At 49.8% G+C, this 15,747-nt stretch overlaps 1 protein-coding gene across 4 annotated transcripts in view; it reads right to left on the bottom strand.

Annotated features, from left to right (window-relative positions):
• The window catches only part of Prkn (parkin RBR E3 ubiquitin protein ligase), a 1,082,502-nt gene that overhangs the window by 19,925 nt on the left and 1,046,830 nt on the right, over positions 1 to 15,747 (bottom strand). For all 4 annotated transcript variants that reach the window (XM_040758175.1, XM_040758173.1, XM_040758174.1 and 1 more), the window contains one exon: positions 13,795 to 13,878. In XM_040758175.1, coding sequence (XP_040614109.1) covers positions 13,795 to 13,878 — 84 coding nt within the window. The remainder of the gene's footprint in view (positions 1 to 13,794; positions 13,879 to 15,747) is intronic.

A 15,747-nucleotide genomic window follows, 5' to 3' on the forward strand; every position in this document is an offset into this window, starting at 1 on the left:
CCGGCATCCGGACCCAGCTTCCCTGGTAAAGAAGGGACACTTGCCAGCACCCCGGGTTCTGACCAGCCCCAGAATGACGTGATAGGCACAACCCAGTTTCTAGCCTTTCAAGTGATACCTGGTGTAAGAAGCAAACTGGGAAATCTGGTTTCTGGTTATCGGAAACACGGTATTTCTTTTAAGGCGGTGGCTCTCACCCTGTGGGTCCATCCCCTTTGGGGGTTGAACAACCCTACACGGGGGTCGCCTAAGACCACCAGAAAACAGAAATATTAAAGTTACAATTAGTAACACTAGCAAATTTACAGTTGTGAAGTAGCAACAAAAATAATTTTATGGCCGGGGGTCACCACAATGAGAGAAATGGTTTTAAAGGGTCTTGGCGTTAGGAAGGTTGGGAGCCACTGCTAAGGATTTAGCGCCCTCTGGTGGCTACCGGCGCTCTGCGGCCTCTCTGAAGAGGAAAGCCAGGGCCCGATTTTCTTCAGTGGCAATCTGTCTCTGTCTCTCTCTCTTTGTGTGTAGTGAGTATGTAATATGTATATGGGGAGCGCATATTTATGTAAGGCTCAATAGATCACCTAGGCCTCCTCACTGACACCCACATTCAGGGCGTCTTGATCAGTCCCATGCTGGATTCCCAGACATCAGTCTGGGATTCAAGAGTTAACCCTTGTCAGGTCAGCTGTTTCTGGGGGTTAAACCAGCCCAGTCTTAACCCCTTTGCTCATCAGTCCTCCCTCTCTGTCACTGAGTTCCTTTAATTCATGAAGCTCAGTGTTTAGCCGTGGGAGTCTGCCTCTGCTTCCATCGGCCATTGGATGAAAGTTCTGTTTCCCAGACTCTCTGGCCATAGGATTATAGGCTGGCACTCCCCAGATCTATGTCTAAAATCCATATATGAGAGAGTACATGCCATGTTTGTCTTTTTGTGACTGGGTTACCTCACTCAGGTTGGTTTCTTCTAGTGCCATCCATTTGCTTGCGAATTTCATGATTCCATTGTTTTTTCCTGCTGAAAAGTACTCCATTGTGTAAATGTACCACATTTTCTCTATCCACTCTTCAGTTGAGAGGCATCTAGGTTGCTTCCAGGTTCTGGCTATTACAAATAATCCTGCTATGAACATAGTGGAACAGATGTCCTTGTTGTATGAATGTGCATCTTTTGGATATATGCCTAAGAGTGGAATTGCTTGGTCTTGTGGTAGACTGATTTCCATTTTTCTGAGGAATCTCCATACTGATCTCCAAAGTGGCTGTATGAGTTGGCACTCCCACCAGCAGTGGAGGAGTGTCCCCTTTTTCCACATCCTCTCCAGCATAAACTGACCTTGGTGTTTTTTTATTTTAGCCATTCTGACAGAAGATGGTATCTCAGAGTTGTTTTGATTTGCATTTCCCGGATGGCTAGGGATGTTGAGCACTTTCTTAAGTGTCTCTCAGCCATTTTATACTCCTCTACTGAGAATTTTCTATTTAGTTCTGTACCCCACTTATTGATTGGATCCTTTGATGTTTTGGAGACTTGATTCTTGAGTTCTCTGTAAATTTTGGAGATCAGCCCTCTGTCAGATGTGCGGTTAGTGAATATCTTTTCCCATTATGTGGGTTGCCTTTTTGTCTTGTTGACTGTGTCCTTTGCCTTACAGAAGCTTCTCAGTTTCAGGAGGTCCCACGTATTAATTGTCTGTGCTACTGGTGTTATGTTCAGGAAGCTGTACCAATTCGTTCAAGGGTACCACCCACTTTCTCTTCTAAGAGGTTCAGTGTGGCTGGATTTCTGTTGAGGTCTTTGATCCATTTGGACTTAAGTTTTGTGCAAGTCTTCTACATGCCAGCATCCAGTTATGCCAGCACCATTTGTTGAAGTCGCTTTCTTTTTTCCATTGTATATTTTTAGCTTCTTTGTCAAAGACCAGATGTTCATACATGTATGGGTTAATATCAGGGTGTTCAATTCGATTCCATTGGTCTACTGTCTTTTTTTTTGTGTGTGTGTGCCAGTACCAAGCTGTTTTCAGGTCTATAGCTCTATAATAGAGCTTGAAGTCAGGGATGGTGATGCCTCCAGATGTTGCTTTGTTGAATAAGGTTGTTTTGGCTATCCTGGGTCTTTTCAGTGTATGGTATTATTAAACCCAGCTGTGTCCTGCATAAGTTATTTCATATTGATAGTGTCCCCCATAACCCATTTCTCCTGTTCTGATCTAAATTCTTTCTCCAGTTTCTACATGAGAGGCCTCGGGCTTTCCCAGACATCTCCCCACACTCGAGCTGTTCTAACTGTCTGTGTTCGAAGTCCAGAATACGGTGTAGAGACTTGGGGATTCAGGTGATGAGTTGACACAGGGACTTTGACTGGTGGGTTACAGGGTGCTAATTGGGACAGGGAAACCTTGGGGGATGTGGGAATGGGAAAGGAGCCCTTTGCCCTGGAATTTGGTTGACACTTCTCACCAGTGGCAAAGCAAGAATTCCAGGACCATCGCTGGCAGCTCAAGACTGCCCTTTCCTAGCCATAACCCTGCAATCTCCCAGGGCCCACGGGAGAGAAGGACATGTACCCACCCCCACCCCTGGGCAGCCCCGTGGTCCCCACATCTACGTTGTCAGATTACAATTCCACCGAAGGTGTCTCTGGAGCCGCCAACGCTTACTTCACTTAGGGGTTCTTGGTAACCCTTTGAGACAGCCGAAAGCCACCAAATTGGCACACGGGGTTAGGGTGGTGGCAATGAATTGCTGCTCTCCCATGAGGAGCCCGGGCCTCACTCAGGCAGCCTTATTTTCTGTGCTTTGTCTTCGAAGAGGCCACACTCACGCCCTCAGGTGTGTCTGAATTTCTTCCCCCAAGCGCCCCCTTTTCCCTTAACCCTCATGCTTAAGTCTATGTGAAAATACGCTCAACAACATCTCCAAGTTCGCTTCATCATAAGCTACGGACTGCCTTCTCTTGGGGTTCTTCCTGGGCTGAAGCTGCAAACCCTGGCTTGGCTTGAGTTGAGCCCCTGAGAGTCTTGGGGAACACCTCGTGCTGCTGCTGAGAGAGGCGGTGTGGAGCTGTGTCTGCGTCCCCTCGCTGCTAGGACTCTCCAGAGTTCAAGCCCCTTTTGGGAAGCTGTTTTCATGGGAGGCTTTCCCAAGTCGTCCTCAGGATGGGGACTGGAGGAGGGTGTCTGGAAAGGAGCTGGCCTCTGGCTAGACCTGAGGTAAGATGGCTTGGTGTGCGTACTGGAAGTTTCACCCCGGCAAGATCTCAGAAGACACTGAGTGCTCTTGGGGGGGGGGAGAAAGGCCCCACAGACCATGTCAGGAGCTTAGTGCTGCTGTTTTTATGGTCAGGTCATCCAAGTAGAAGGGATGGGGTGGGGGGCTAAGCATACTGGAGCGTTGTTAAAAACTCACTATTAGCACTGACAGCTAGCTAACTGTAAACACTACTGATTGTTTTCTGCAAATAAGCGACTGTGTGGGAGGGTCAGGCCACTCGACTTTTAACCTACAGCTTTAGGCTGGTCCCTGGTGTGCTGGTTGTCTGGAGCAGAGGGCTGTCTGTCAAAGGGTGAGACTGAATACCTTTCAGTGGGCACCACTGTTCTGAATTCTTCCCGGAGGAAGGACTGTGGCTGTCCGCTCCTGAAGGCATGGCCTCAGCCACAACCGTCTCAGATACTTCACACTGGAATTCTGCCTGCTGCTAGCAGACTTGGTGAACTCCTAATGACCCAGTAGCCTTCTCCCCTGAGACCAGAGGGGGACACGCCCCCCGATGACTTAGCAGAGAGACAACTGTAACTGGCACAAAGGGACAGTCCCATGATTGGTGCAAATGCAATCATTTGCACAAAAGTGTGCGTGATTGGTGCAATTGTCCCTTTTGTGCTGTAGCGGGCTCTCGGGCACACTTCTGTGAGGCAGCGGGGAGACACCCTCTTGTGCTGCTCACCTGGTGCTTCAAAAAAGCAAAAGCAAAACAAAACAAAACCAAAAAACCCCCAAAACCAAAACACAAACCACCTTCTCTCTTCATCGCCGCCTTCTCGCTTTCAAGAGACATCTTTAGTAGGGTGGCCTGAACTGGTGACACAGAGGAAGACGCCGCTGCGGAGCCTGGAGCTGAGGAGGGGCCAAGCAGCCTCCACAGCCTCGAGGGTGAGCCAAGAGGGAGACGGCAGAGTCACAGCGGCCCTGAAGGCGGCAGCTGGGACGCCGGTAACAGAAGAGAAGGAGCAGCAGAGGCTAAGCAGCAGCAGGCGCGGCAGACAGAGGACAAGGCAGCCAGGGGCGCTGTGGAGTTGACGAGAGCAGCCCGGGAAGGGGCCCGGAGAAGGTGGGAGGGGAGGGGAGGGGAGAGAGAACGGAGGGCTGTACAGAGACGAGGAGTTGCAGGCTTTGGTCAATAGAAGGTTTCCAGAGAGCTGCCCGCCCTCCAGGGCCACGGAGCTAGATGCGCAGGCCCAAGGACTCTAGTAAGTAACCGTGCCTGTTGGGGGCTGAGTCCTGAGAGTCAGGCTGGGAATGCGGGACACGAGCTGCCGTCAGAGGCCGTGCGTGTCACTGTAGGGTTAAGGGTCCTTGTACCTACGCACAGCGAAGAGCTGCGGCGATAGAGGGCGCCACCTGCTGGGACTCGTAGGTGTCAGCGGCTCTGCTACTCTGGAAGCCAGATTACAAAGGCCGCCAGGGAGCAGCACTGGACAAGCCTTTCCTCGCCTACCCCCTGGCTGCCATCTAGGACACAGAAGAAGGGCACCAGCTGGCTGGTTAAGAATGCCAGAAGAGAAGAGGAGCGACTTCTCAAGGGCAGGGGGATTCTTGGAGGGGAGTGGGGAGGAAAATGAGGGAGAGAGAGGGAGGGGAGAGAGAGGAAAAGGGATAGGGGGATGGGCAGGGGGAGGGAGAATGGGAGGGATGGGTAGGGGGACAGGGACAGGGAGAGAGAGGGAGAGAGAGGGAGAGGGAGAGAGAAAGGGAGGGAGAGAGGGAAGGAGGAGAGAGAGGGGAGAGGGGGAGGGGAAGGGGGGAGAGGGATGAGGATGGGGAGAGGGAGTGGGACAGGGACAGGGACAGGGACAGGGAGAGAGTTCCAGAAGGATCTGCCTCCCAGGGTAGATGTGAGGCCAGTGTGGAACCTGCTGCCAGTGCAGAGATATTGGGAAGCAGATTAAAATCTTTCTAGACTAGATTAAAATCTTTCTAGACTAGATTGGTTCCCGGGAACAGGCTGTGGCTGTCACAAAAGCGGGACAGCTCCTCCTCCCTCTCTTCATTGGCCTGCTTGCCCTCCACTCCCTGCCTGGAGCTGAACTGCCACGAGGCCCTCGATGGAAGCCGAATGGATGATGGTGGGCGCTTAGACTTCTAGAACCATGAGCCAAAAGAAAGCGCATGCCTTTAATTCCAGCACTGGGGAAGGTGTTCAAGTCCAGCCCGATCTACAAAGTGAGTTCTAGAATAGCCAAGGGTTATACAGAGAAGCCCTGTCCTGAAAAACCAACCAAACAAACACAATTAAACCTCGTTCTTCATAAATCACAGTCTCCATTATTCTGTTACAGTAGTTCTTCCTACTACAATTTAGGAGACTGGGTTATTTATGACCTGTCCTCTCCTGCTGTGACAGGACAGCCGGACGAGGTAATTTATAAAGGAAAGGAGTACAACACGCTTCAGTTTGCCCTTCGACCTCATCCTTTGCTTCCCCTCTGTGGTGCCTGACATTTTTAGCATCTCGACTTAAACAACCCAGGCCCCTCCGTTTTATCATCTCGCGGTACTCTATGACTTGTAAAATACTTCATATGCCTTCCCGTTTCATTATTTATAGTTCAGTAGATCTCACTGGCCCCATGTGGCGGAGAGGAAAAAGGGCTGTGAGTATTTGAGTGACTTGCCTGGAAATGAAAAAAAAATCAAACGGCTTCCTTTGATGGCCAGCCTAGGGCCATTTCTGCTCCCAGCAAACCTTTTCAGGCGGGCTAAGTGCTCTGTAAATGCACCGCTGAGAGCCGGGTGGTGTCCTCGGCATTTATTTAGCTCCCATAGACGAGATGGAGGGACGATCCAGGGGGACACGCTGGCTTTAATGGAGATCTATCGCCACCATTCCGGCTGTGTCTGCCCATTGCTTAGGCCGTGTCTAGAGTGGACCCAGGAGGAGGAGCGACATCAATAAGGCTGCTTTATTTAAGCAACAAGTGACTCAGTGAATACACCCTGCAAATCTTGAGGATAGGAGAAGTCTTGCACAGTCTCTTGACTGGGGGGACACAGTGGGGGTGGGAACAGACCACGGCAGAGGACAGTCCTTTGGAGACAGGCAATCCTGCACCTTGGTTATTGGGTCCTGGACAGCTCTGTCCTCCAAGAGGCTCTGTGCATCTACCTGAACACCTGGGTGGAGAAGTCCACACGGAAATTGTTGCTCCCCCTGCCCAAACCTGCTTCTGCGTTCTCCTCTTCTGCTGAAGTGAGAGTTGAATACCCTCCTAACCACGTGCTCCTAGACTGTCTCCTAGTTCCTTCTTCCCAATTTGTGGGTTCCCCCTCAGGCCCGCCGAGGCTCTGCTTTCCTTGCTGTATTCACAAGCTGTCACCCCACACGAGTAGCCTCATCTCACCTTAGGACCGAGGTCCTGCGTTTCTCAGTTTCCGGGAGTACTGGATGCTGACGGTCTGGGCTGAGATACAATCCAGGACTGTCCCCAGTCACAGAGCACTGCCTTGACCAAGCCACACTCGTGTGTGTGTGTGTGTGTGTGTGTGTGTGTGTGTGTGTGTGTGTGTGTGTCTCAGTGGAAAGCCTGCCTCTAGTCCCCTCACTACAAGGCAAAGGCAGCTTTCATGAGCCTGGGGCTGGGGTAAACTCAGTGGCAGAGTGTTTGCCTAGCACGCAAGAGTCCTGGTTCCTGCTGAGCACTGTGTTGGGGCTCTCCCAGTTCTGAGGGTCCTTGGAGCCTTCTGTGGCAACCACCTGCAGTTCGGTTTCCAAGTTTAACCCATAAATGCTGAAGGCACCACCAGCACTTAGCCTGTGTGAAAAGATTTATTCTGGAGCAAAATGGCCCTAGGCCACAGGAGTTATCCTGGAGCCAGAAACCAATACCCATTGCCCACTCCTGCCGCCTTACTTACTGAGGGTTTCAGGAAGCGCCCAAGACGCTTCCAGGTATCAGAAGTGCCCCTGGGCATTGTCCGTCCTGGTGACAACTGGAACCTAGTGTAGACATAGGATGCAAACTTTGACATAGGGGTGAAGTTGAATTCACTCCTTCTGGACAGAGCCATAATTGGTAGAGACAGAGTCCTGAAGGCTGAGGGTAGGCCTGGTGCAACTGAGGACTGGGCAGCAGCGTCAGGCTGAGCTGTGAGTAGCCCCAAACAGGCAGACCACACAATAATGTCCTCGAAGAGGAAGGCATCCCATCTTGACAGGAAGTTACTCCTACTCTGGGTGTGGGTTTGCTTTTATTGACAACATGGCTTTAGGCAGCTCTGCCACCCGAAGCCTGACAGAATCCCGAACAACACTGCCTGGGACCAAAGACATCCTCTGGAAACAAAGGATGTGTCACCATGGGGGAAAAGACCACGGGGAACTGTGGACTGGTAAGAGTGACGGAGTAGCTTTCAACCCGCAGCTACAGCCATGCTGTAAAACGACGTGCTGTCCTCTGAGTGAGGCTTATGCTGTAAATCAACACCCGCCATGTGGGGCCGTGTCTTCAATGAATAGCAGCTTGGTTCAGGAATCAAGGGGCAGAAGCAGGAATGACCTGACTTGTCATGTGTCCCGGATGTGAGTGATCCACTTGGGAGCATGTGTCCTACTGTGCAGCTTGGCCCCATAGATACAGAACTCTTACTTTCCACGACAAGCACATGTGTGTGTAGGGCTTGGGGGGCATCTCCATTTGAGAACACACTAAGCATGCCAGCAAACTTCCAACTTTAGCAGTCATCTGGTCACTTGACGATCCATTAGCTGATCAACCAATATGCATGACATCACCATTCTAGACAGGATAATGGAGCAGCCAGAGGAGGAAGGGCCTGCGGTTGTATAGCGGGTATTAAATGGGAAGGGAACCTTTGGCATCCAGGTGGCTCATCTACCAGAGCCGCTCAAATTGAGAACAGAAACTTTGAAAGCTGTGAGTTCAAGTAACCTTTTCTTTTTATAACTTACTTGTCTCTGGCATTTCGTTGTAGTGCCAGAAAGCTGGTTAACAAAGGCCCATGCTTCTGCATATGTTGCTCGCACAGTGTGGCTGTGCAGAAGTTGCCCCATTGGAAAGACTACCCCCGCTGGGGTGAGTCACAGATGCCACTTGGGACTGTGCGTACTGTGCCTGTAGGCTAATGCTTTGACTTTCGTTGTTAAGTTTGTTCTTGTGGGGAAAGCTGAAGAAAAAGGAAATATTGTATCGCCAAAATCTTGTGAGGTCTCGGAGTTGAGTTAATATTGCTTCAAAGCAATTCCTGTTCCCTGCTCGCATCTGCGTTTACCATTCCTGGAGGAGTGTTTCTCCAGGCGGTAAGTAGCGTCCTTATCATCCTTCTTTCCGCGCAGAGTGACCACAAAGAACAAGTGAGAGGTGACACTTCACTGGGAGGAAGCAGTCATTAGCCCCCCAAGGCTTGGCCAATCGTAGCCTGGCAGCCTTACACCCCTGGGTGCCCTCCCCGACTGTTGATAAGGGTCCATCACAGGAAGTCGTGGCGGTGCACAGAGCAAGGAGGGGCATTTGCAAGCGATTTGTAGACACGTACATTCCAAGAGCAGGGAACTGTTTTCCTCCTGGACAAACGCTGGCTTTATTCCTGTGACTCAGAAGGCGGGTGGAGTGAGCTGTGTTCGCTAGGGTGATCCACCTTCCTCCAGCGACTGAAAAGGTGACTGAGACAAGAACCAGCCAGGACGCGGCCAGTTCTTCTCTGGTGCTTTTGCAACATCCGGGGGTCGAGGGAGGAATGGAGACGGAGGGAGCTGGCAGTCACTCTGCAAATTTCTAGAGGGGATTTGCTAGGTGCTGGCCCCTGGGTGTAAAGGTGTTGCGGGAAGAGCATTTCCCTGGGACGGGTGTGCAGCATGGATGTGCACGGCTGTCCAGAGGCTTAGAGGAGGCACCGGGCTGAGCGGAGGGCATTGTAGCATTGTAGAGGAGGAGGGGACATGAGACTGGGGCTTTGAGGATTAAATAGGAGTTCAGCAGTCAGGGATGAAAACATTCCTGTTGGGTATTGTGGGAGAGAGAGAGAGTGAGAGACAGACAGAGAGAGAGAGAGAGAGAGAGAGAGAGAGAGAGAGAGAGAGAGAGAGAGAGAGAGAGAGAGAGAGAGAGGGAGAGAGGCAGGAAGAGAGGGAAGGTATCATTCCCAAATGACTATGTTTAACCAGCTCCACTGAGGTCAATTTTCTTTGTGGCTCTAGACCATGTTAGGAAGTCACAGTTTGTCTCGCCATTAGACAGTGAGAATACCATCGGCCACTGGGAGACTGGATTAGTTTTCATGGCTTGTAAGAGCAAGTGTTTAGTTCGGAGGAAGTGTGTGGAGGGGAGCAGAGCATCTGGGAAACAAGCACCAGACAAGAGCGGACGGGGCTGGACTCGAGTTGGCTGTGCGGGATTGACCTGCTGCTGCAGAAGCTGTTTCAACTTAAAGCTTGCTCAGGATTTTTTTAAAAAGATTTATTTATTTATTATGAATACAACACCTTGCCTCCATGTACACGTCACAAGAGGGCACCAGATCTCGTTACAGATGGTTGTGAGCCACCATGTGGTTGCTGGGAATTGAACTCAGGACCTCTGGAAGAGCAGTCAGTGCTCTTAACCTCTGAGCCATCTCTCCAGCCCCGCTTGCTCAATATTTTAAAGCCAATTTAAAGCCAGGTTTTGAGTCTGCTAATCAAAAGCTTTGAGTTTGCACTAACCAAAAAAAAATGCACTAAGTTTTGGGGAAGGCTGTCTAACTGATAGCGAAAGCTGGCTGGGCCCCAGGAGAAAGGGGCTCCCCCTTTTCTGGGGAACGCAGAAACAAAGCAATCAGCTATAAGGGGAGAGCACAGAGAGGGGCTCTAAGTGACTCACAGGAAAAGATGCTTCGAGTGAACGGAAGATGAAGAGACCCAGTGAGGGTTTTGTGAGCGTTAGCAGCATTTGGACAAGGATGAGTCTGAAGGCCAGTTGCAGCTGGCGGGGTGGGGTGTCGGGGGGTGGGGGACATGGATTCTTCGGTGTGGAGAGTGTCTTCCCTTTCAGGGCTGCAGGTCAGTGAAGCTGCCAAGGCTACTCTCCTACTGAATGCAGGCAACAGGAAACAAGTCGGCTAGCTCTGTTGAAACAGACCCCTCTTCCTTTTGCTTCCAGAGGGGTCTGCCCACTGCAGTCTGATGAGACAGCTTGTCTGGTTCATCCTTTCCATGACCAAGAGTAACTATGGAGGTCTGATGAGTTGACCATCAAGAATGCACTGGCAAGTCTGCATGCATTTCTCTCTTCTTCCCTGGGAGGCTGACGCCCATGGACTCGGTCCTTAAGATCCCAACAACTCAGTTGTGGGTGGCCAATGAGAAACACATTGTCTCCTCCTTGCTTTAGGCCCAATGCTGGGTTCTCCATGACTATGCCTGTCCCAAGACCCCTCCTCCATCCACGGCTCTAGCTCACAGTTCATGGGTATCTACCTCCTCTGTCCTGGGGTGACTGTGGCCCCCACCACTACTGACTCAGTTCTGTCTGATTGGTCTTTTTGTGGGACCCTGACTGAATTCAAGACTCAAGGAAATGTGACAGCAGCAAAGATTCCAAGTTCTGTCTCTGGCGACAGTGATGTTTCTGTTTACTGTTCTATTGACATGAAAGGCAGCTCTTAAAAAAGAAAGCATGTCACCAGGGACTTGCTGACAGTCTCAGAGGCTTAGTTCATTATCATCACAGCGGAGAGCGTGGAGGTAGGCAGGCAGCAGGCAGAGAGACAGAGACACTAGGCCTGACACGGGCTTTTGAAACCTCAAAGCCCCCCCTAGTGACACACCTCCTTCCACCAGGACACACCCCCTAATCCTTCCCAAACAGCTCATCAGCTGGGGGCTAAGCATGTAAAGATGTGCACCTATGGGTGTCACGTTCATTTAAACCACCACAGTGGACAGCAGGCATGTTTTCCTTAAGTTGTCCGGTAGGTTGCTTTGCTTTCAAATAGGAGGGTGGGCTCTATGATCGGGGATAGACAGAGGGGCATGTTTAGAAGTAGGCAGCTCTAGAGGAATGCTCTAGAATCAAGGCTGACATGTGTTAGCTATAACTCACCGAAATCTTTATGTTGACTGTACAATCTTTCACTATCTAATGAGTTCAGTAACTGCAGGGGTCTTGCCCTTTATTCACAGAGCTCGGTGTTTAGCATGCATTTATTGAGTGAAGTAATGCCTTTTCTTTATGATGCTACCAGCACTCAACATATATCTGTCCAGTGTGTATGCACGGGTTCTGTATTGGGTCTGGGGATACAGGAATGGATACAGGAGAGCAGCAGGAGAGATGCTTGTACCTTTGCCCGCAGACCCTCTCTTTGGCAATGGACTTCAGACCACTGTCGAGAGTCCAGCGCTTCCTCTTGATATGCTTAGCACCGCTGAGCATGGCTTCCAGGCAAGTGTTATGCAAAACAACATATTTTCCAGGCTTTGGCCAGCAGGTATGCTGACAGTAATTGCTGATTTTCCTTTACATCCCTCCTGGGACTCTCCCTCAGTCCTCTGAAGGGAAGCATACTCACTCACCTTTTGCCAGCCGGCTTAGCCCAGCAGGCTTCCTGACCTATACAGATGTTCAGCGTGACACACACTGATGTTACGACGGATACAGCTCCCTGGGTATGGATCATGTGAGCTTAAGGTCATCTTGAATGCTCTTTTCTACATTTTTATTGGCTTATATTTTTAATGTTATGATGACTTAAAAAAAATTCTTAAACACCAAGTTTGGTTGCTCGCTCTTGAAGGATGGGTGGGATTCCAGGAAAAGTCAGGTACCTGGGCAGCCCAAGGATAAGTAAGGCTGCCCATTATCTTCAGATAGAATCTCACATCTTGGAAGCTTTGGCTCATGACTGGGGTACTAATGGATGTAAATTGCTCGATTACCCCCATTTCCCAGAGTCTCTTGCTTCATTGCCTTCTGCTACAACGTTCTCAAGGCAGGGGTCCCAGAGCTATTACTATTCCTGCTCTCAGGGCCCAGTGAGCTTGAACTCGAGTGTCCCTGAGCTGAAGAGATGGACAGGAGGCACGGCTGCCTCCTTGGCCGTGGAAATAGCAGTTCACTCCTAAGCCTCCTGACATGCTGGTGGTCAACAATGGAGGATCGTGTGAGGAGACCCAGGCACACTCATTATATTTGTTTAGTTATGCTAATATTGGATAAACACAGCTGCACAATACCTTACAGGGATACACTTCTCTTTGCGCTGACTTGAGATCATCGGGTTCTTTACCGTTTTCGACTACAAAATTGAAATGTTCTGAAATTTCCATGTCTGTTTACTAGGTTCTTATCAATGAAATGGAGCCTTTGTTTGCACAGATTTGGTGCTTAAACCCTTGCCAGCGACGGTATGGAGAGAAAACCAATGGGCAAATTCATCAACTGTGCTTAAGTTCTTGACTCTTTTGTCTTAATGTGAAGGCTCATCATTAATAGATAAAAGGAAAGACGTTTACATTTCTCCAGACCTTCTGTGGCTTACTAGTGACTGGGGCTCAGGACATTACTTGGTTAGGATGGAGACACAATGGGTCATCGTTTGTGAGCCTGGTGAGGCTGCTGCCATTTCCTTGCCTGGCATAGCACTTGGATCCAGATGGCCTCGGATTCACGGTGCTTAGGCTGTGATTCCTTAAGACACTGCCGAAGCTATGCACGCTCAGTAGAAACTCGACTTGGGCTCTGGACCTGGCCTCTTCCCTGAGTAGCTGCATTGTCCCATTCTCAGTGGTGATGCTGGGCAGTGGTACCAACTTCTACCTGGCCCTGTGATCATCAGGCAGGGCTAGCAATCAAGACCCTACTGTGTGCTGTGTGGCTGAGCTGGGACGTCATGTAGGTTAGAGGCTTTCAAAGAATTCTGACTTGGTAATATTTGTGACTTATGACGGGCTTATTTGTGATATCACCCATCATAAGGCAAGGGACATCTGTGTATGACACACGCAGAGGCAATTTTCAGGTGTGTTCAACTTCTTAAAATTGTAACAGATGTCATCTACATACTCTCATGTTTTAAGAAATGCTTAACCCAGTCATCCCCCCAACTGTAAAAAACAAAAACGTCAATATCAACCCCCCCCCCAAAACCCTCCCAATGGTCTTAGTAAGTTTTGAGCTACAGTCATAGCTATGTTGTAAAGGCAGCTAAGGGTCACAGGTTGGACACACCTACAACAAAGATATAGAATAATAAAACAAAAGGAGGGGCCGTGGTGATTTTTCTGGCTTAGATACTGCTAGATTGTTTTATCCCTGTCTCCTCGGATGTACCTTACCCCTAGTCCACACTCCCCAGGGAGGAAAGTTATCAGGTATCAGAGACATACCCGGAATGGCCAATGGGAAAGCTACTCAATGCCCGTGTGAGAGAAGGCTAAATGGGGAAGCCAGTGGCTCAGCTCCAAGACTGTCTGGGCTTGGACTTTCACGGTGAAACTAACCTCCTGTGGCCTCTGGTGGGGCTGCTGCCTCCCAGAGTGCCGGGTCTTGCTTCACTGGAGGCAGGAATCCCTCTTACCTGAGGGGTAGCGCCCGAGGCCTCGAACAGCGAGTCACATTCACCTTCGTGGTAAGCTTCCTTACAGTCCCGGCAGAAGACAAACTGCAAGAGAACATCACGCGTCAGGAAGGTTGGGGCGCACTCCACATCCACTCTCATCTCTATGGCCTGCGTCACGGCCTCTATGGCAAAGTACTGTTTGCCAAGTGGAACCAACTTGTATTGTGCAGGGGCTGCCCCCTGTCAGACAGTGCTGCGTGCACCTCAACAGGGCAGCGGGGGGGGGGGATGATGTGCCCCGTTTCATTTCTTCCTGGTGTCCCCGGCCCACCCGAGGAGACGGCAATGAAGGGGAGCACTTGTGAGGAGGGGTTCTATGGTTTACAGCTTCCAGACGACTGCAGTTTGCTTCAGCAGTCTTAGGAAACAAGTGTGGGAAACGAACGCAGGTCTCGTGTTGTTGGTGAAGCTAGGGATGAACACCAGGGTCTTAGTTAGCAGAGCAAGCAAGGTACCGCAGAGCCACACCCCAGCCCTTGCAGCAGATCCTTCCACTGGGTGATGGTGCTGCTGCCAGCACTCAGTGACCATGGGACAAAGATACCCAAGGACTCTGCTGCCCCCCCCCCCCCGCCTCACTTTCCAAAGAGGAAGCTGGGACAGGAAGTAACAGCTGACCCAGTGCAAAGGCTCTGCGTCAGTCCTGTTACTGCCCGGAGTAACCGGGCCTCTCCAGAAGGCATATCTTGTTTTCCCCATCGCTCGCAATGGCCAAGGCTGCACACTACGACTTACTGAACTCCAGTCATCATCCAACCGACACCTGAGATACCAGAGTAGAGCCACCAAATGCCTGCAACTCTCAGAAGTCTCCCAGAGGCTTAGGAGCTCTCAAGCTCATGTGCCAGGGAATCAGCCTGGCATTTGTTGTGGCTTTGATTAAGGTAGGGTGAATCTGAATGGAAAAGCTAAAGCAAATCAATCGGTACCGATAACTCCAACTTTGTTTTAAAAAAATCAGCTGTTCCTCTTGGACTCATGAGAGACACCAACCAAGCACGCTCTGCCTACATATGACCTTCCCCATGCAGGCAGAATCCTCAACTGCACATCGAACATCCTTCCAATACGAGATGTGCGAGACCAGATTTAATTCAAATTTGCCATTTCAGATTTCAGAATGTTTTCATATATACACACATGCATAACCATGCTTGTTAATGTGTATACATATATGTATACAAGTACACACATACTGATATATAATCATACATCACATATATGCACACATACATATAAATGTATGTATAATATATATATATGTATATATAATGTGAAATATTTGGGGGGATTGAACACAGTACATAAAATTTATTTTCACTTATTTATTTTTAGAAATTATTTATTTGTATTTTATGTACATTGGTGTTTTGCGTGCATATATGTCTGTATGAGTGTGTCAGATCTGTGGCAGTTGTGAGCTGCCATGTGGTTGCTGGAAATTGAACCTGGGTCCTCTGGAAGAACAGCCAGTGCTCTTACCTGCTGATCCATCTCTCCAGTGCCCAAAATTTATTTAATATATGCCTTATACCCACACAGCCAGAAGGAAATTATATACAACATTTTTATATGCCTGTTTCTTTTTAATTTTTAACATTTTATGATTTGGGGTATTTTACTTGTCTGTGTATCTGTATAATATGCATGCACCTGGTGCCTGTGGAAGCCAGGAGAGGGTGTCAGATCCTGTGTTACTAGAGTTACAGGCAGCTGGGAGCTGCCATGTGGGTGCTGGGAATTGAACCCGGGTCCTCCGGAAGAGCAGTCAGTGCTCTTAAGCACTGAGCCATCTCTCCAGTCCCATGTCTGTGGTTTGACTGTGTCCCATCACACGGGGTCAGCTGTGGAACTTTCTTCTTGTGGCACAACCGTGCTCAGAGGTTCAGATCTGAACATGCTACATTTGGG

This window comes from Mesocricetus auratus, unplaced genomic scaffold, assembly GCF_017639785.1.
Source record: "Mesocricetus auratus isolate SY011 unplaced genomic scaffold, BCM_Maur_2.0 Super-Scaffold_100018, whole genome shotgun sequence".
In the NCBI taxonomy this organism is placed as follows: domain Eukaryota; kingdom Metazoa; phylum Chordata; class Mammalia; order Rodentia; family Cricetidae; genus Mesocricetus; species Mesocricetus auratus.